The sequence below is a fragment of the Coregonus lavaretus genome, assembly GCF_964263955.1.
Source record: "Coregonus lavaretus genome assembly, chromosome: 21".
NCBI lineage: Eukaryota > Metazoa > Chordata > Actinopteri > Salmoniformes > Salmonidae > Coregonus > Coregonus lavaretus.
In genome coordinates, this window is record NC_140008.1 from 2555214 (window position 1) to 2577713 (window position 22500).

The window sequence follows — 22500 nt, forward strand, 5'->3', positions numbered from 1 at the left end:
AGCCAATCAGCATCCAGGACCCAAACTACCTGGTTTATATAATGGGTCTAGTCTGGGATTGTGTGTTTATTGATGTTTATTGGTTTATTGGTCATATTGAGTCATATTTGAAAAACAATGAATCATTGTTACATGTCACAGTCTCTAGACACTTCCTGTTGCTGATGAGTGATGAGGAACATTGGAAAACAATCCCCAACAACAGAGTCACTGTTTCCAGAGCGTCTGTTGTATTTCTGTCTCCTATCCACCAGGGGGTGGTAGTAGGCAGCCAGAGGCTCATTACTTTATTAGAAGTTGAAAAGGTAGGAAACTAGTAAACAGCATTCCAGTATTGGGGTCAGTTACATCACAATTAATTCAATTTAGAAAGTAAAACAAAATTCCAAATCCAATTTTCTTCATTGCTTTTCAATGAAAGCATTAAAGTTTACTTTCAGAATTGACTGAATTGAAAAAACGGAATCGACCCAAACCCTGCAGTGTGTCCACTGAGGATAGATCCACAGTACAGCCTGATGACTCGTGGTGACATGGTCTTACCATGAAGAAGATGCCGGACACAGAGACCATGAGTCTGCTGAGTTTGTCAGTGAAGGGCTGGAAGGGCTCCGGCTTGCCAGAGATTGGGTTTACTCTCTCCACTCTGGAGTACTTGGCTTCGAACTGGGGCCGCAGATTCTCCTGGGACACAAACACACACACACTCCAGTACATCATATCAATAACTCTGATATTTCTGACTGGTCCAATCATAGATACCCCGACCCAGTCAATACTTGACCATATCATAACTACAGTAGTACATGTTCATGACATATCGTATGTATCAACCAGATATTGCTGACTGAGAAACGCCTGAATACTAGTGTACGTACACGTATGTCTCTGACATATCATATTAATATACCAGATATTGCTGACCAACATCTTCCACTACCCAATCAATAGTTTATAAATGACTTGCCCGTATCATACGTGACATAATGACGTTATCTAGTAGTTAATATATGCCATTTATGCCATGACTTATCATGTCACATGATATCATTTTAATACAGCAGATATTGATGGATAGACCAACCTCTTCCTCCTCCCAGTCGATGAGGTCCCAGTCATAAGTCAGCTCCGCCCTCCTCCTCTTCCAGAATTCCAGGAACACCGTGGCTACAGGGACAACATTCCAACAGAACACGGAACAGGGATCAATCAACATTCCGTGGAATGACTTCATTGATTTATTCCAGTATATAGAAAATAGAAACAGATTCATATAATTGCAATGCAGCTTGACAGAAAGAGGGTTCGAGTTACATGTTGTCTCTTGGGGGTTCCCCGACGTCTCTTGAGGGTGCCCATTGTCGATATCTTTGACAATTGTGGGAGGGCCCACGTTGATATTTAAATTCTTGAGGGGTAATAACTCTATGACACGTTTCCTAAACACAGAAACATTGGATACACAAGGGAATATGGTGATTTCCAATACCGATGCAAATAGCAATGTTTTTTAAATCGGCAGCAGAATTTGGCAGAATTTGAGTCCTTCTATGCCTGTTTAATTTAGCAGTCTGCTGTTCAAAGATGTAGTTTAACATGGACTGACCCACTTCTCTGTTTAAAGAGGAGTAGAGGGGGAAGAGCAGCCTTTCAGATGGGCCAACACATTTTTCCTCTGAGCCTCGTGTGCTGCAAGGCTGTTGTCTACACTGCCACTAGAAAACTATGCCACTGTAACAGCCAGCCTGATTGGACATAGCCTTGCTGTCCAGGTTTACACACGTTTGTTCCATACTGATGAACGACACTTGGAAAGATGGCGTTACGAGACCAGAAGGGACCAGACCAGAGACATAAATATAATCTGTATATAAACTCCATCAAACCCACCCAGACAGAACCTCATCTTAGCACCGAACTTGCCTAGCAAACCAAAATTGTTATTGATTGGCAATCAGACAGTCCGTTTGCTCTTTATACAGTGAATGGCTGTGGTCCAGACCTTCTCTGGCAAACTGGATGTCTCCACAGGTCCCCTTGGCCACTCATACACTCACAATAGAGGCTTAATTTACTGTACCCCACTCACACCAGTCACAATAGACTTAATTTACTGTACCCCAGACACACCACTCACAATAGCCCAGCAAGTTTCCCCTGAACCGGGGTAGTTATTCAGCAGACCAGCCTAGCTGATGGGGTGATTATTCAGCAGACCAGCCTAACTGATGGGGTGATTATTCAGCAGACCAGCCTAACTGACAGGGTGATTATTCAGCAGACCAGCCTAGCTGACGGGGTGATTATTCAGCAGACCAGCCTAGCTGATGGGGTGATTATTCAGCAGACCAGCCTAACTGACAGGGTGATTATTCAGCAGACCAGCCTAGCTGATGGGGTGATTATTCAGCAGACCAGCCTAGCTGATGGGGTGATTATTCAGCAGACCAGCCTAACTGACAGGGTGATTATTCAGCAGACCAGCCTAGCTGATGGGGTGATAATTCAGCAGACCAGCCTAGCTGATGGGGTGATAATTCAGCAGACCAGCCTAGCTGACGGGGTGATTATTCAGCAGACCAGCCTAACTGACAGGGTGATTATTCAGCAGACCAGCCTAGCTGATGGGGTGATTATTCAGCAGACCAGCATAGCTGACAGGGTGATTATTCAGCAGACCAGCCTAACTGAGAGGATGATTATTCAGCAGACCAGCCTAGCTGATGGGGTGATTATTCAGCAGACCAGCCTAACTGACGGGGTGAATATTCAGCAGACCAGCCTAGCTGACGTGGTGATAATTCAGCAGACCAGCCTAGCTGACGGGGTGATAATTCAGCAGACCAGCCTAGCTGACAGGGTGATTATTCAGCAGACCAGCCTAGCTGACAGGGTGGTTATTCAGCAGACCAGCCTAGCTGATGGGGTGGTTATTCAGCAGACCAGCCTAGCTGATGGATGGATCTATAGCACAGTGTGTTTGGCTGCAGTGGCCTACAGTGAGTTTCCTATTGTTTGTAATGGAGTCAAGGCCTCCGTCTCATAATGCACCCAATTCTCTATATAGTGCACCAGCAGATCGATGGTCCCTGGTCACAAGTAGGTCATTATAAACGAGAACAGGATGCCATTTAGGACACATCCTGGATGTTTTTCCATTTCCTGTCCTGGAGTGTGGAGAGAACAGAGGGAAGATTGCTTTGGATGGGTGTTAGAGAACGATGCTGGGACACAGGCCAACAGCCAGGAGTGGTGTTAGAGAACGATGCTGGGACACAGGCCAACAGCCAGGAGTGGTGTTAGAGAACGATGCTGGGACACAGGCCAACAGCCAGGAGTGGTGTTAGAGAACGATGCTGGGACACAGGCCAACAGCCAGGAGTGGTGTTAGAGAACGATGCTGGGACACAGGCCAACAGCCAGGAGTGGTGTTAGAGAACGATGCTGGGACACATGCCAACAGCCAGGAGTGGTGTTAGAGAACGATGCTGGGACACAGGCCAACAGCCAGGAGTGGTGTTAGAGAACGATGCTGGGACACAGGCCAACAGCCAGGAGTGGTGTTAGAGAGCGATGCTGGGACACAGGCCAACAGCCAGGAGTGGTGTTAGAGAACGATGCTGGGACACAGGCCAACAGCCAGGAGTGGTGTTAGAGAACGATGCTGGGACACAGGCCAACAGCCAGGAGTGGTGTTAGAGAGCGATGCTGGGACACAGGCCAACAGCCAGGAGTGGTGTTAGAGAACGATGCTGGGACACAGGCCAACAGCCAGGAGTGGTGTTAGAGAACGATGCTGGGACACAGGCCAACAGCCAGGAGTGGTGTTAGAGAACGATGCTGGGACACAGGCCAACAGCCAGGAGTGGTGTTAGAGAACGATGCTGGGACACAGGCCAACAGCCAGGAGTGGTGTTAGAGAACGATGCTGGGAAACACAGGCCAACAGCCAGGAGTGGTGTTAGAGAACGATGCTGGGACACAGGCCAACAGCCAGGAGTGGTGTTAGAGAGCGATGCTGGGACACAGGCCAACAGCCAGGAGTGGTGTTAGAGAACGATGCTGGGACACAGGCCAACAGCCAGGAGTGGTGTTAGAGAGCGATGCTGGGACACAGGCCAACAGCCAGGAGTGGTGTTAGAGAACAATGCTGGGAAACACAGGCCAACAGCCAGGAGTGGTGTTAGAGAGCGATGCTGGGACACAGGCCAACAGCCAGGAGTGGTGTTAGAGAACGATGCTGGGACACAGGCCAACAGCCAGGAGTGGTGTTAGAGAGCGATGCTGGGACACAGGCCAACAGCCAGGAGTGGTGTTAGAGAACGATGCTGGGAAACACAGGCCAACAGCCAGGAGTGGTGTTAGAGAACGATGCTGGGACACAGGCCAACAGCCAGGAGTGGTGTTAGAGAGCGATGCTGGAACACAGGCCAACAGCCAGGAGTGGTGTTAGAGAACGATGCTGGGACACAGGCCAACAGCCAGGAGTGGTGTTAGAGAGCGATGCTGGGACACAGGCCAACAGCCAGGAGTGGTGTTAGAGAACGATGCTGGGAAACACAGGCCAACAGCCAGGAGTGGTGTTAGAGAACGATGCTGGGACACAGGCCAACAGCCAGGAGTGGTGTTAGAGAACGATGCTGGGAGACACAGGCCAACAGCCAGGAGTGGTGTTAGAGAACGATGCTGGGAAACACAGGCCAACAGCCAGGAGTGGTGTTAGAGAACGATGCTGGGACACAGGCCAACAGCCAGGAGTGGTGTTAGAGAACGATGCTGGGAGACACAGGCCAACAGCCAGGAGTGGTGTTAGAGAACGATGCTGGGACACAGGCCAACAGCCAGGAGTGGTGTTAGAGAACGATGCTGGGACACAGGCCAACAGCCAGGAGTGGTGTTAGAGAACGATGCTGGGACACAGGCCAACAGCCAGGAGTGGTGTTAGAGAACGATGCTGGGACACAGGCCAACAGCCAGGAGTGGTGTTAGAGAACGATGCTGGGACACAGGCCAACAGCCAGGAGTGGTGTTAGAGAACGATGCTGGGAGACACAGGCCAACAGCCAGGAGTGGTGTTAGAGAACGATGCTGGGAGACAGGCCAACAGCCAGGAGTGGTGTTAGAGAACGATGCTGGGAGACACAGGCCAACAGCCAGGAGTGGTGTTAGCTAACATCAGTGTGATACTGTACTGTGTGGGTTTTTCCTCTCAAAGAGCGCACACACACACACACACACACACACACACACACACACACACACACACACACAACTTCTCCCTCCTGGGTGTTTCATTGCTAATTACTATTAGACTTAATTAGTAGGGGAGACTGGGGAACAAAGTAACAGTTTTAGAGTTTTACTTAGTATGCAAATAATATTTGATGTAGATTCATAATATTTTTATGCAAACATACATGTCTTAGCTACCATAACACACTGTAAAAAAGTTTCTAGGACACACCTGTTGTTTACAATTCAACCGACAGTGGCGGAAATGAAATACCCTCTTGTATTCCTCACGGGGTTAATTGTAACAGGCTGTGAGGGTTAATTGTAACAGGCTGTGGGGGTTAATTGTAACAGGCTGCGGGGGTTAATTGTAACAGGCTGCGGGGGGTTAATTGTAACAGGCTGTGGGGGTTAATTGTAACAGGCTGCGGGGGGTTAATTGTAACAGGCTGTGGGGGTTAATTGTAACAGGCTGCGGGGGTTAATTGTAACAGGCTGCGGGGGGTTAATTGTAACAGGCTGTGGGGGTTAATTGTAACAGGCTGCGGGGGTTAATTGTAACAGGCTGCGGGGGTTAATTGTAACTGGCTGTGGGGGTTAATTGTAACAGGCTGTGGGGGTTAATTGTAACAGGCTGCGGGGGTTAATTGTAACAGGCTGTGGGGGTTAATTGTAACAGGCTGTGGGGGTTAATTGTAACAGGCTGTGGGGGTTAAATTTTACAGGCTGCGGGGGTTAATTGTAACAGGCTGTGGGGGTTAATTGTAACAGGCTGCGGGGTTAATTGTAACAGGCTGCGGGGGTTAATTGTAACAGGCTGCGGGGTTAATTGTAACAGGCTGCGGGGGTTAATTGTAACAGGCTGTGGGGGTTAATTGTAACAGGCTGTGGGGTTAATTGTAACAGGCTGTGGGGTTAATTGTAACAGGCTGCGGGGGTTAATTGTAACAGGCTGCGGGGGTTAATTGTAACACTGTCTTCAACGGTAAAAAATCATCCAAATATCAGTTTGAAAATACACTACATTAAAAAATATATATATATTTGAGTAATGACATGGACCGCATGTATATGTTTGCACAAAAAAAAAAAAATCTCCCATGTCTTATTAGGTAAATGATAAAGACAAGGAGAAGTGGAATCATTCACATTCTAGATGTATTTTAAAGTGAATTGGTTTCGTAGACAGTTTTACTTTCTACTGTATGTATAACGCTCTCTAGCTATTGCAGGTGAAGAAGTTATTTGGTTGTTTTGGAACTCTAAAAGGATAAACTTTGCTATAAACAGATTCAATCTGTTACAGTTGTGTAACGGTAAATGGTGCATGTGTGTGTGTGTGTGTGTGTATTTGCCCTCAAATGATTGAAAATAACCAAATCTATTGTGCCGTTGGATCATGCAACTGAGCGACTATATCCAATCAGTTATTTTTTTAAGCTTTAGGGACTCCAAATACACAGAACAAAAATTTTAAACGCAACAGATTTCAAAGATTATACTGAGTTACAGTTCATATAAGGAAATCAGTTAATTGAAATAAATTAATTAGGCCCTAATCCAGGGTTCTTCAATTCCGGTCCTGGAGGGCCAAAACAATTCTGTTTTTTATTTCTACCTGGTAGTTAATTGCACTCACCTGGTGTCCCAGGTCCGAATTAGCCCCTGATTAGAAGGAGAGGATGAAAAACAGAGGTGTTTCGGCCCTCCAGGACCGGAATTGAAGAACCCTGCCCTAATCTATGGATTTCACATGACTGGGAATACAGATATGCATCTGTTGGTCACAGATACCATAAAAAGAGGTAGGGGCATAGATCAGAAAACCAGTCAGTATCTGGTGTGACCACCATTTGCCTCATGCAGCACGACACATCTCCTTTGCATAGAGTTAATCAGGCTGTTGATTGTGGCCTGTGGAATGTTGTCCCACTCCTCTTCAATGGCTGTGCGAAGTTGCTGGATCCAGAGCATCCCAAACAGGCTCCATGGTTGACATGTCTGGTGAGTATGCAGGCCATGGAAGAACTGGGAACATTTTTCAGCTTCCAGGAATTGTGTACTGATCCTTGCAACGTGGGGCCGTGCATTTTCATGCTGAAACATGAGGTGATGGCGGCGGATGAACGGCACGACAATGAGCCTCAGGATCTCGTCACGGTATCTCTGTGCATACATATTGCCATCAATAAAATGAAATTGTGTTCGTTGTCCATAGCTTATGCCTGCCCATACCATAACCCCACCGCCACCATGGGGCACTCTGTTCACAACGCTGACATCAGCAAACCGCTCGCTCACATGACGCCATCTTCCTGGTACAGTTGAAACCGGGATTAATTTGTGAAGAGCACACTTCTCCAGCGTGCCAGTGGCCACCGAAGTTGATCATTTGCCCACTGAAGTCGGTTATGACGCCAAACTGCAGTCAGGTCAAGACCCTTGTGAGGACGACGAGCACGCAGATGAGCTTACCTGAGACGGTTTCTGACAGTTTGTGCAGAAATTATTCGGTTGTGCAAACCCACAGTTTAATCAGCTGTCCGGGTGGCTGGTCTCAGATGATCCTGCAGGTGAAGAAGCCGGATGCGGAGGTTCTGGGTTGGCGTGGTTACACATGGTCTGCGGTTGTGAGGCCGGTTGGATGCACTGCCAAATTCTCTAAAACGACGTTGTAGAGAAATTAACTTTAAATTCTCTGGCAACAGCTCTGGTGGACATTCCTGCAGACAGAATAGCAACTGCACGCTCCCTCAAAACTTGAGAAATCTGTGGCATTGTGTTGTGTGACAAAACTGCACACGTTAGAGTGGCCTTTTATTGTCCCCAGCACAAGGTGCACCTGTGTAATGAACATGCTGTTTAATCAGCTTCTTGATATGCCACAGCTGTCAGGTGGATGGATTATCTTGGCAAAGGAAAAGGCTAACTAACAGGGATGTAAACAAATTTGTACACAACATTTGAGAGAAATAAGCTTTTTGTGCATATGGAAAATGTCTGGGATCTTTTATTTTAGCTCATGAAACATTAAACCAACACTTTACATGTTGCGTTTATATTTTTGTTCAGTGTATCGTTAATTTATACTTTTCCACAGCAGTAATAGAAAAGGCTGAAAGAAAGAGAGAGAGAGAGAGAGAGAGAGAGAGAGAGAGAGAGAGAGAGAGAGAGAGAGAGAGAGAGAGAGAGAGAGAGAGAGAGAGAGAGAGAGACAGAGACAGAGAGAGAGAGAGAGAGAGAGAGACAGAGACAGAGACAGAGAGACAGAGACAGAGAGAGAGAGAGAGAGAGAGAGAGAGAGAGAGAGAGAGAGAGAGAGAGAGAGAGAGAGAGAGAGAGAAAAAAAAACCCTGAATAATCTCTTTACCTACCCCATATCGCCATAAAGATTGCAAAGAACACAGTTCCTCCATTGTCGAAGAGATGGGTCACCTGTAGAAAAACAGGGACAGTAACAGTATTAGCTAGCTGTTGTGTGATTGATTGATCCTCAGGGACAGTAACAGTATTAGCTAGCTGTTGTGTGATTGATCCTCAGGGACAGTAACAATATTAGCTGTTGTGTGATTGATCCTCAGGGACAGTAACAGTATTAGCTAGCTGTTGTGGGATTGATTGATCCTCAGGGACAGTAACAGTATTAGCTAGCTGTTGTGTGATTGATCCTCAGGGACAGTAACAGTATTAGCTAACTGTTGTGTGATTGATCCTCAGGGACAGTAACAGTATTAGCTAGCTGTTGTGTGATTGATCCTCAGGGACAGTAACAGTATTAGCTAGCTGTTGTGTGATTGATTGATCCTCAGGGACAGTAACAGTATTAGCTAGCTGTTGTGTGATTGATCCTCAGGGACAGTAACAGTACTAGCTAACTGTAATAGTACTTCTGTTTACTACAGTACTTAGTACACCTACATCATACAGTATAGCTTTCTATTTATAAACCTGTTAGCTCTAATTCCTCAGGGGTCTTACTAATCTTGGAAGCCACCAAATGTTGTGTGGCTAGCTGGCACATTGATGTAATGGCTCTCAAACTGTTACCAGAGATTAGCTTCAAATTGACCTTTGCATAGATACAGCTATTATATTCCACTCTGAGCGAACAGAACAGAACAGAACAGAATAGAACAGAACAGAACAGAACAGAACAGAACAGAACAGAACAGAACAGAACAGAACAAAACATAACAGAACAGAACAGAATAAAATAGAATAGAACAGAATATAACAGAACAGAACAGAACAGAATATAACAGAACAGAACAGAACAGAACAGAACAGAACAGAACAGAATAGAATAGAATAGAATAGAATAGAATAGAATAGAATAGAATAGAACAGAATAGAACAGAATAGAACAGAATAGAATAGATTCAAGGTCTAATTACTGACCTTTGCATAGACACAGCTGTCACTGAGTTTCCAGGGGTTGCAGTTCTCCTCACACATAGGACACATGATCGTAGTGTTGGCCTCACAGATCTCTTTACTGATGGGACAGACATAGGATAAGATATACACTACCAGTCAAAAGTTTGGACACACCTACTCATTCAAGGGGTTTTCTTTATTTTTACTATTTTCTACATTGTAGAATAATAGTGAAGACATCAAAACTATGAAATAACACATATGGAATCATGTAGTAACCAAACAAGTGTTAAACAAATCAAAATATATTTTATATTTGAGATTCTTCAAATAGCCACCCTTTGCCTTGATGACAGCTTTGCACACGCTTGGCATTCTCTCAACCAGCTTCATGAGGTAGTCACCTGGAATGCATTTCAATTAACAGCTGTGCCTTCTTAAAAGTTAATTTGTGGAATTTATTTCATGCACTTGAACCAATCAGTTGTGTTGTGATAAGGTAGGAGGGTATACAGAAGATAGCCCTATTTGGTAAAAGACCAAGTCCATATTATGGCAAGAACAGCTCAAATATCAAAGAGAAATGACAGTCCATCATTACTTTAAGACATGAAGATCAGTCAATACAGAACATTTCAAGAACTTTGAACATTTCTTCAAGTGCAGTCGCAAAAACCATCAAGTGCTATGATGAAACTGGATCTCATGAGGACCGTCACAGGAATGGAAGACCCAGAGTTACCTCTGCTACAGAGGATAAGTTCATTAGAGTTACCAGCCTCAGAAATTGCAGCCCAAATAAATACTTCACAGAGTTAAAGTAACAGACACATCTCAACATCAACTGTTCAAAGAGGACTGTGTGAATCAGGCCTTCATGGTCGAATTGCTGCAAATAAACCACTACTAAAGGACACCAATAATAAGAAGAGACCTGCTTGGGCCAAGAAACACGAGCAATTAGAGCAGTGGAAATATGTCCTTTGGTCTGCAGTCCAAATTTGAGATTTTTGGTTCCAACCGCAGTGTCTTTGTGAGACACAGAGTAGGTGAACGGATGATCTCCACATGTGTGGTTCCCACCGTAAAGCATGGAGTAGATGGTGTGATGGTGTGGGGGTACTTTACTTATGACACTGTCTGGGATTTCTTTAGAATTCAAGGCACACTTAACCAGCATGTCTACCACAGCATTCTGCAGCGATACGCCATCCCATCTGGTTTGGGCTTAGTGGGACTATCATTTGTTTTTCAACAGTACAATGACCCAACACACCTCCATGCTGTGTAAGGGCTATTTTACCAAGAAGGAGAGTGATGGAGTGCTGCATCAGATGACCTGGCCTCCACAATCCCCCGACCTCAACCAAATTGAGATGGTTTGGGATGAGTCGGACCGCAGATTGAAGGAAAAGCAGCCAACAAGTTCTCAGCATATGTGGGAACTACTTCAAGACTGATGAAAAAGCATTCCTCATTAAGCTGGTTGAGAGAATGCCAAGAGTGTTCAAAGCTGTCATCAAGGCAAAGGGTGGCTACTTTGAAGAATCTAAAATATTAAGATTTGTTTAACACTTTTTAAGTTAATATATGATTCCATATGTGTTATTTCATAGTTTTGATGTCTTCCCTATTATTCTACAATGTAGAAAACAGTAAAAAAAATAAGAAAAACCCTTGAATGAGTAGGCGATCTAAAACTTTTGACCGGTAGTGGATATACAAGCTGCCAGATCAATAACAATATCACTGAGAGTTGTGGAGGGTCCTGACTGGCACCGTATTCCCTTTTTCAGAGCACCACTTTTGACCAGGGACCTACTATAGTAGGCTCTGTTGTGCACTATAAAGGGAATAGTGTATCATTTGGGATGACCACAGGGGGCTCAGGTCAAAAGTAGCGCACTATAAAAGGAATTGGGTGCCATTTGGGACGCAGCCCCCCTGGTGTGTCCTGACTGACCTGACTTGACTAGTGTCCATGGTAAGGAGTCCGTAGAGGAAGACGAGGAGACCCACCAGAGCTGCAGGGATCAGCATGCCAGTGTACCAACCCAGCCAGGCGAAGTACAGCCCAATCTTCTCCCCAAAGTAACGCCTGGAGAGGATGGGAAAGTCCAATGAACTAGATACATTAGAAAAAAGCTCCCCTCTACACGGTTGGGTCGACCTTTAAATTCAGACCCAGCTGTATTCGCGTGGCAGTCAACAAGTACTTTGTAACCAACCAGGCAAAGAACAGGCGTGGCAGGGAACAAGTACTTTGTAACCAACCAGGCAAGGAACAGGCGTGGCAGGGAACAAGTACTTTGTAACCAACCAGGCAAGGAACAGGCGTGGCAGGGAACAAGTACTTTGTAACCAACCAGGCAAGGAACAGGCGTGGCAGGGAACAAGTACTTTGTAACCAACCAGGCAAAGAACAGGCGTGGCAGGGAACAAGTACTTTGTAACCAACCAGGCAAGGAACAGGCGTGGCAGGGAACAAGTACTTTGTAACCAACCAGGCAAGGAACAGGCGTGGCAGGGAACAAGTACTTTGTAACCAACCAGGCATGGAACAGGCGTGGCAGGGAACAAGTACTTTGTAACCAACCAGGCAAGGAACAGGCGTGGCAGGGAACAAGTACTTTGTAACCAACCAGGCAAGGAACAGGCGTGGCAGGGAACAAGTACTTTGTAACCAACCAGGCAAGGAACAGGCGTGGCAGGGAACAAGTACTTTGTAACCAACCAGGCAAGGAACAGGCGTGGCAGGGAACAAGTACTTTGTAACCAACCAGGCAAGGAACAGGCGTGGCAGGGAACAAGTACTTTGTAACCAACCAGGCAAGGAACAGGCCTGGCAGGGAACAAGTACTTTGTAACCAACCAGGCAAGGAACAGGCGTGGCAGGGAACAAGTACTTTGTAACCAACCAGGCAAGGAACAGGCGTGGCAGGGAACAAGTACTTTGTAACCAACCAGGCAAGGAACAGGCGTGGCAGGGAACAAGTCCAATAAATAGGATAGATTAGCAAAAACTCCCCGACATGGATTGATTCAATTGGACCCATTCAGACCTAGCGGCGGCAGGTAGAGCGTTGGCCCAGTAATGGAAAGGTCACTGGTTCGAATACTCAAGCCGACAAGGTGAAAAATCTGCCGATGTGCCCTTGATCTGCCGACGTGCCCTTGAGCAAGGCACGTAACTCAAATTTGCTAAAACAACACAATTTCACTGCACCTATCTGGTGTACGTGACAATACAACACCATTATTTGACTGACAGGAACGAAGGCCATGAATTTAAATAAGTATATTACGCACACATATCGTGTTTCTACTGTGGGTGGATGGACGACGAAAAAACGATTAGTAGAAAGTGAAGGAACTCCAGCACATACACGTAGGTGACCTTGGGATGCACAACTAACAATGCGAATGCATCTCACACCAACATTTCGTCAATAGACCTTCATCAGGGTTGAACGAGTCCAACGAACAAGATAGATTAGCAACTTTTAAACTGGGGGTTGAACTTTAAACTGGGACCTATTTGGAGTCACACCAACAGCTCTATTTCAGATGTGTTTAAATGCAGAGAAAATGGGTCCAATGAACAAGATATAGGCCTATTACCAAAAACCCCATGACTGGAGTGGACTTGTTTAGACCTAGTTGTATGAAATGCAGAGGAAAGAAGTCCCAAACGAGAAGGACAGATTAGCAAAAAACTCCCCGGACTCCCATGGTTGTGGGGGTCAACTTTTAAATTGGACCAGATCAGAACTAGCTACTCTATTTAATTCAGATAGGACTCATGAGAAGGAAAGTTAGCCCGGCGTTTCCCCGTGGAGAGGTTATTTCCTGACAAATTACATGTCTGGAGCCAGAGAGGAGAAGCCCGGGCTCATTATACAGACTCCACACACACACACACACACACACACACACACACACACACACACACACACAGGCGCACACACACACAGGCGCACACACACACACACAGGCGCACACACACACACACACAGGCGCACACACACACACACACACACACACACACACACACAGGCGCACACACACACACACAGACTCCACACACACACACACACACACACACACACACAGGCGCACACACACACACACACACAGGCAGACACACACACACACACACACACATCTACCTGATAAGGTCGAGAGGCTGGTACTTGTACCACATGCCCCAGCGAGCCCACCTCTCGTACAGCAGGTGTCTGTGGTTCTGGGCACCGTGGGTCTTAATAGGGTGTTGGCTCTTGTAGCCACCCTGAAAACACAAGTACAGAACACAGAGAATGAACACGACCGGAAGACAGGTTAGATAGTGACACTAAGCCTAGTTCATACTGTATGGGATGTAGCCAACTCGGGGACGGAAACACAGAACGGCAGAGAATTCACACGAGTGAAAGAGACAGGTAGACTTATATATCGTATATTACTGGGAGACAGGTAGACACTACCCCTAATCCCATACTTTTGTATCCGCCCCTGAAACAGAAGCAAAGAGCCTCACATAACAGGTGGAGTTCCGGATGAATCAAAAACCTGCCGACTACGCCACATGTAACACACCCAACGAGGGGTATGACTAGACAGCATTTATATTTTTAATCATTTAGCAGACGCTCTTATCGAATGTTCTTACCTCGTGAGGAGGAAATGCAGCCTCATATGTCCCATTGCCCAGTAACCGATTAATACCTACAATAGAAGAAAATAAAAAAATAAAACACTTTAGTAGAAGCACTAACAGAGACTGGAAAATGAAGTCATATTTATTTCCCTTCCCAAGACTCAAATCATTGCTAGACCCAATCACCATTACGCAGCGGCCTCCAGTGAGGATTCTATCTAAAGCGTTCACAGTTCTAATAACGATTACTATACCTCATTATATAAGAGAGGAGCTCAATGACGAGCTAGTTATGTTCGATGGCATTAGCCCCCCCCCCCCCCCCCCCCGGGTGTGGTGATAGAAGTTTGATTAGGCTCTCAGCCTCTTGCACTTGATAATTGCGTCCTCTGTTACTGTCAGACGGAGCATAGTCTCGGGAAATCCTAGACCTAGGGCAACTGCATTAGCTGGGTATGCTGCTGGAACATTGTTAATGTGGGAGGCAACCCGTCTCCCTAGGAAGACTAGGTGGAGTATGGTGGTCTCTGTAGCAGGCTAGTCACAGTATAGCCTGGAATACAAAAAACAGGATCAATGAGTTAGCCGGGTAACTTTGATAAAACAACCAGAAATAACTTTGGATGTTCCGATTCATTCATAACGCTAAACATATATCTGTGTTTTTGATTGTTTAGTCAATTAGACCATGACCATGTCAAGCGCATCTTTAAAAAAAAATTAAAAAAAACGCTATTTCAGAACATATAGGCAAAGTTAGCTGGCTAACTCCTTGATCCTTCTTTGTAACATACCCCTTTGATATGCTTAGTTTCAGAGAATCTCAGTTTGGATCCCAGGATACAATGCTGCAGGGTTTCAGGTCAAATAGGGGCTCATTACCCACAAGGCATTATCATAACATAATAATTGTCTCGCATTCAGATAGCGTGACGGCTCCGTCTGCACTGACCTACAGTAAGACGACGAGATGGGTACACTCCTCTTCCAGAGATCACATCCACGCAGAGGAACGTTTGATCACTAGAAGCAGTTGGTCACTATAACTGCATTCACTATAAGCGGATTGCACTGTAAATAATAATAATAATAATAATAATAATATGCCATTTAGCAGACGCTTTTATCCAAAGCGACTTACAGTCATGCGTGCATACATTTTTGTGTATGGGTGGTCCCGGGGATCGAACCCACTACCTTGGCGTTACAAGCGCCGTGCTCTAACCAGCTGAGCTACAGAGGACCACTACATTATCATAGGCTGCTTCTTACGTTATCAATGGATGAAATGCTGAGACAATGTAGCGTCGTTACTGCTGTTAGTATGGAAACCATGGAGACAACCAAAAGACACATAAGATCACAAATGGGTCAACAAGCAACACGACTACGAAGGACAACATAGTTAACGACACAGTCAACAACAACAAAAAATCTCACTCTAAATAATAAACTGTGTAGATTATTTCAATGGAGATATATTAACGTGTGCCAATGTGTCACTGTATAATACTACAGATAGTACGGGTCTCTCTTGTAAAATAGATTTTTATCTCAATAAGACTAAGCTGTATAAATAAAGAGATTTTATCTCAATCAGACTAACCTGTATAAATAAAGAGATTTTATCTCAATCAGACTAACCTGTATAAATAAAGAGATTTTATCTCAATCAGACTAAACTGTATTAATAAAGAGATTTTTATCTCAATCAGACTAACCTGTATTAATAAAGAGATTTTATCTCAATCAGACTAACCTGTATAAATAAAGAGATTTTATCTCAATCAGACTAAACTGTATTAATAAAGAGATTTTATCTCAATCAGACTAACCTGTATAAATAAAGAGATTTTATCTCAATCAGACTAACCTGTATTAATAAAGAGATTTTATCTCAATCAGACTAACCTGTATAAATAAAGAGATTTTATCTAAATGAGATTAACATGTGTAAATAATGGTCAATGCAAAATATGAATAATCTGAAGGTAGAAAGTGTATGTATATTGCTACAGTTATCCAACAGTCTGAAGGTAATTATAGGTGTACAGTGCCTTGCTAAAGTATTCATCCCCCTCTGCGTTTTTCCTATTTTGTTGCATTACAACCTGTAATTTCAATGGATTTTAAAATTGATTTAATGTAATGGACATACACAAAATAATCCAAATTGGTAAAGTGAAATGAAAAAAATTACTTGTTTCTAAAAAAGAAATAATGGAAAAGTGTTGCGTGCATATGTATTCACCCCCTTCGCTATGAAGCCCCTAAATAAGATCTGGTGCAACCAATTACCTTCAGAAGTCATATAATTAGTTAAATAAAGTCCACCTGTGTGCAATCTAAGTGTCACATGATCTGTCACATGATCTCAGTATATATACACCTGTTCTGAAAGGCCCCAGAGTCTGCAACACCACTAAGCAACGGGCACCACCAAGCAAGCAGCACCATGAAGACCAAGGAGTTCTCCAAACAGGTCAGGGACAAAGTTGTGGATCAGGGTTGGGTTATAAAACAATATCCAAAACTTTGAATATCCCACGGAGCACCATTAAATCCATTATTAAAAAATTGAAAGAATATGGCACCACAACAAACCTGCCAAGAGAGGGCTGCCCACCAAAACTCACGGACCAGGCAAGGAGGGCATTAATCAGAGAGACAACAAAGAGACCAAAGATAACCCTGAAGGAGCTACAAAGCTCCACAGCTGAGATTGGCGTATCTGTCCATAGGACCACTTTAAGCCGTACACTCCACAGAGCTGGGCTTTACGGAAGATTGGCCAGAAAAAAGCCATTGCTTAAAGAAAAAAATTTGCAAACACGTTTGGTGTTTGCCAAAAGCCATGTGGGAGACTCCCCATACATATGGAAGAAGGTACTCTGGTCAGATGAGACAAAAATGTAGCTTTTTGGCCATCAAGGAAAACGCTATGGCTGGCGCAAACCCAACACCTCTCATCACCCTGAGAACACCATCCCCACAGTGAAGCATGGTGGTGGCAGCATCATGCTGTGGGGATGTTTTCATCGGCAGGGACTAGGAAACTGGTCAGAATTGAAGGAATGATGGATGGCGCTAAATACAGGGAAATTCTTGAGGGAAACCTGTTTCAGTCTTCCAGAGATTTGAGACTGGGACGGAGGTTCACCTTCCTGCAGGACAATGACCCTAAGCACACTGCTAAAGCAACATTCGAGTGGTTTAAGGGGAAACATTTAAATGTCTTGGAATGGCCTAGTCAAAGCCCAGACCTCAATCCAATTGAGAATCTGTGGTATGACTTAAATATTGCTGTACACCGGCGGAACCCATCCAACTTGAAGGAGCTGGAGCAGTTTTGCCTTGAAGAATGGGCAAAAGTCCCAGTGGCTAGATGTTCCAAGCTTATAGAGGCATACCCCAAGAGACTTGCAGCTGTAATTGCTGCAAAAGGTGGCTCTACAAAGTATTGACTTTGGGGGGGGGGTGGGGGGGTGAATAGTTATGCACTCTAAAGTTTTCTTTTTTTTGGTCTTATTTCTTGTTTGTTACACAAAGAAAAACATTTTGCATTTTCAAAGTGGTAGGCATGTTGTGTAAATCGAATGATACAAACCCCCCAAAACATCCATTTTAATTCCAGATTGTAAGGCAAGAAAATAGGAAAAATGTCAAGGGGGGTGAATACTTTCGCAAGCCACTATATATACAGGTATCCAACAGTCTGAAGGTAATTCTAAGTCGGTAAGACGACAGGGGATGTCAACAACATTAAGTCCAGACTGGATCTCTGCTACAAAGAGTCTCAGTGCTGATCTAGGATCAGTTTATGCCTTTTGGATCATAATGAATCAGATTACAGATCAGATTATATGGAGAGGTGTGACCTGGTCCTAGATCAGATCCTACTCTAAAGACAAGGCACATTTCGAATACAGGCCCAAACGATGTCACCACCAACACAGATACGCACCTTCCCAGAAGCTCACAGACTGAGAGATCAGTATCCGGTCATGGTGACCATAATAATTTAGTAGAGACTCACAACATAGAGGAGGAGCTGTTGAGACAATGGGAGGGCACAGGACGTAACTAGCAAAGCGCTCCAGACAGACGGAAACACTATAGTATATTGGTGGGGTGTAGGGGGCTGTCCTATTGTGGGTTATATTTTGTTATATACAGACAAGACAACATAGTGGAGAAGCTAATGGAGGACACGTAACTAGAAAAACGCTCTGGACGGAAACACAGTGGGGACTGGGGACCATTCTATTGTGCGTTTAAGGGTTAAGGGACGTCTTGCAATACATAGTCGACAAACTACTCTGGAGACTTTCTATCATATGATTTTTACTGTACACACAAACAGGTTAATATACAGCGCCTTCGGAAAAGTATTCAGACCCCTTGAATTATTCCAAATTTTGTTACGTTACTGCCTTATTCTAAAATTGATTAAATAAAAAAATGTCCTCATCAATCTACACACAATACCCCATAATGACAAAGCAAAAACAGGTTTTTAGAAATGTTAGCTAATTTATTAAAAATAAAAAAACTGAAATACCTTATTTACTTAAGTATTCAGACCCTTTGCTATGAGACTCGAAATTGAGGTCAGGTGCATCCTGTTTCCATTGATCACCCTTGAGATGTTTCTACAACTTGAATTTATTGGACATGATTTGGAAAGGCACACACCTGTCTATATAAGGTCCCACAGTTAACAGTGCATGTCAGTGCAAAAACCAAGCCATGAGGTCGAAGGAATTGTCTGTAGAGCTCCGAGACAGGATTGTGTTGAGGCACAGATCTGGCAGGGGCGGTGTGTTCAATAGGGCGATATGGGCGACGCACTGCCAAACGGGAAAAGGAAGGGATTTTTTTTCTAATCAATTATATCACGGCAACAGTAGTTATCAGTGTTGTAATCTAGACGTCTGATCTGCCACAGTGCCACTAAATGTCCAATCAGGCTAAAGTCGTGCTTCAAATGGCCCCCCCCCCTTTTGGGGCGATTTCAGTCAGGTTGAAAATCGCCCAGAAGTCTGTCATAGACTCCCATGTAAAATCTATTTTTTTCAAATATCAGAGCTTTCAATACAATCTCTATGGGTTTCTGAGGGCTTGCACTTACGCGCTTTCGTCATACGTAACATAACCATGAACGTAACTAAGAAAAGAGCGGGTAGCAGCGTCAATCAATTCACTACTACTATCAAAATGGCTAGGCTTCAGTGCAACTCGATTGTGTCTTTGAAAGAAGTTCCTTTTTGTCGGCGAACAAATGAAGATAAATTGGCAACGAAACAATTAGGACCTCCCAGACCAAATTTAATAATTCAACAGGTTTCTACTAAAGGGGGGAAGTCCTACACCCGAGGATTTTCCAAAAATTGGTACGAACGAAAAACCTGGCTAGCAGGCTGCGATGTAGCTAATGCAGTCTTCTGCTACCCCCTGCTTACTCTTTCACCCTGAAGGCGGCACGGCAGACAGCACCGCTTGGACAGCGACTGGTGTGTAACGGACATGCACCATCTTTCAGGAAAGATTAAGAAACATGAGCTGTCAAAGACCCACATGGATAGCTGTTTGAGATTGTCTGCTTTGGGGAGAGTGAACATTCCCACTCAACTGGATGAGGGATACAGGCTAGCTGTCCGCCGCCACAACGATGAGGTTAGTGTTGATAATCACAAATTTACTGGAGAACTGAAACTGACAAGGCTGACAAGATAGGACCCTTTTGTCCATTGTTATTGGATAGGAACATAACTTATAACCAGCTCCTGACCTAAATAGATCTTAGCACAACATTTTACTCAACATATCATATTCCATATTCACTATAACAAATATATTTACTACGACATTAGCAAGAACCGCCACATCCTCAGCCGGCTAATCCAGTGTGTGAAGTTTTGCGGAGTGTTTGAGTTAGCTTTGCGAGGCAAAGATGAAACTGAGGGCTCCACCAACCCTGGTAAGCCAACACTTTTGAGATCAGTCAATAAATGCTTCTGGTATTGACTTATATGCTGCCCCTGTCTTCATGTTGTTGCTGGACATATCTTTTTAAAAATGTGTGTAGGTCACCTAAATCATCAGAAAAATTGCCCCCCCTGAGAATTTTTTCAGGAGCCGCCACTGAGATCTGGGGAAGGGTACCAAAAAATGTCTGCAGCATTGAAGGTCCCCAAGAACACAGTGGCCTCCATCATTCTTAAATGGAAGAAGTTTGTAACCACCAAGAATCTTCCTAGAGCTGGCCGACCGGCCAAACTGAGCAATCGGGGAGAAGGGCCTTGCTCAGGGAGGTGACCAAGAACCCGATGGTCACTCTGACAGAGCTACATAGTTCCTCTGTGGAGATGGGAGAACATTCCAGAAGGAAAACCATCTCTGCAGCACTCCACCAATCAGGCGTTTATGGTAAAGTGGCCAGGCGGAAGCCATTCCTCAGTAAAAGGCACATGACAGCACCGAAAGGACTCAGACCATGAGAAACAAGATTTTCTGGTCTGATGAAACCAAGATTGAACCTCTTTGGCCTGAATGCCAAGCGTCATGTCTGGACGAAACCTGGCACCATCCCTACGGTGAAGCATGGTGGTGGCAGCATCATGCTGTGGGGATGTTTTTCAGCGGCAGGGACTGGGAGACTAGTCAGGATCGAGGGAAAGATGAACGGAGCAATGCACAGAGAGATCCTTGATGAAAACCTGCTCCAGAGCGCTCAGGACCTCAGACTGGGGCGAAGGTTTACCTTCCAACAGGACAACGACCCTAAGCACACAGCCAAGACAACGCAGGAGTGGCTCAAGTCTCTGAATGTCCTTGAGTGACCCAGCCAGAGCCCGGATTTGAACCCGATCGAACATCTCTGGAGAGACCTGGAAATAACTGTGCAGCGACGCTCCCCATCCAACCTGACAGAGCTTGATTGAATCTGCAGAGAAGAATGGGAGAAACTCCCCAAATACAGGTATGCCAAGCTTGTAGCATATTACCCAAGAAGACCAAGGCTGAAATCAAATGTGCTTCAACAAAGTACTGAGCAAAGTAATCTCCCAAAATATCACTATTTCTAAAACAAGCCATAGAAAGTTGGTTGCAATTTCAATTTAATCCTCCAGAAACGACAGAACAAATAATGCAACAAATATTGTGGTTAAACTCAAATATACTAATTGACAAAAAAAACTTTTTTTTTGTGACAAAATAAATAAAACAAAGGTATAATCTTCGTAAATGATATCATCGGTAGGACTGGTGGAGTTATGTCGCACATGCAGCTAACAAAAACATATGAAATGTCTGCTCTACCCTAAATTACAACCAAATAATTGCAGCCTTACCGCAAAAATGGAAGAGAAAAGTGGAAGGGGGAGAAAGTAAGGAACTTGTCTGTCGGCCTTGCATTAAAGAACATAATTGGTAAAGGAAAACTGTGATAAATAAAAAAATATACCAGTTTCATTTAAGGACCAAAGGATTGACAGCCGTCCCATATAGATTGCAAAATAGTTGGGAAGAGATTTTTGACGTACCGATCCCATGGCGTAGTGTTTATGAACTGATATGCAAAACGACACCGGATTCAAAACTTAGACTCTTTCAATTTAAATTATTATATAAAATTCTTGATACCAATAGAATGTTATTTATATGGGGGATACAATCTTCCCAGCTCTGCAGATTTTGCTGCGAAGAGACAGAATCATTAGATCATTTGTTTTGGTACTGTCCATTTGTAGCTTGTTTTTGGACACAGGTCCAGGAATGGCTAAAGGATTGCAATATTTACCTGGAGCTAACCTTGCAGATAGCATTACTGGATGATCTGAAAAGTCATAGTCAATCGATCAATAATATAATAATACTTTTAGCAAAAAAAAATATTTTCAATTCACAATCTGTAGAAACAATGAGAATAGAAAGGTTCAGAATTTTTGTAAAACATCACAGTTGAAAAATATATGGCAAATATAAATCCTATATGGATGGTGTTAAGAGATAGATGGGAGGTATTGAATGGAGTTGAAGGATGGGACTAATAACAACTAACAACAAATAATAACAAGATAACTAATAATGTAAGCATACTGTGTCCATAATAAATAATACATATATAGGTTGTAGGTTGGGAGCTTTTGTGAAAGAGCACAGTTAGAAAGATATGCATATAGAAGCAAACCGGATGGACATCATGAAAATGATCGGAGACGTTGAGG

General features: G+C 44.1%; 1 protein-coding gene across 1 annotated transcript in view; it reads right to left on the minus strand.

The window, feature by feature from the left end:
* Positions 1 to 22500, minus strand: part of LOC311148687 (anoctamin-3-like) — a gene marked incomplete at both ends in the record, with an annotated part of 98459 nt that overhangs the window by 4521 nt on the left and 71438 nt on the right. Inside the window, 8 exons of the mRNA XM_084185666.1 lie at positions 544 to 684; positions 1085 to 1167; positions 8607 to 8667; positions 9631 to 9727; positions 11573 to 11707; positions 13779 to 13900; positions 14282 to 14337; positions 18234 to 18320. Of these exons, the coding sequence (XP_084041792.1) occupies positions 544 to 684; positions 1085 to 1167; positions 8607 to 8667; positions 9631 to 9727; positions 11573 to 11707; positions 13779 to 13900; positions 14282 to 14337; positions 18234 to 18320 (782 nt within the window). The remainder of the gene's footprint in view (positions 1 to 543; positions 685 to 1084; positions 1168 to 8606; positions 8668 to 9630; positions 9728 to 11572; positions 11708 to 13778; positions 13901 to 14281; positions 14338 to 18233; positions 18321 to 22500) is intronic.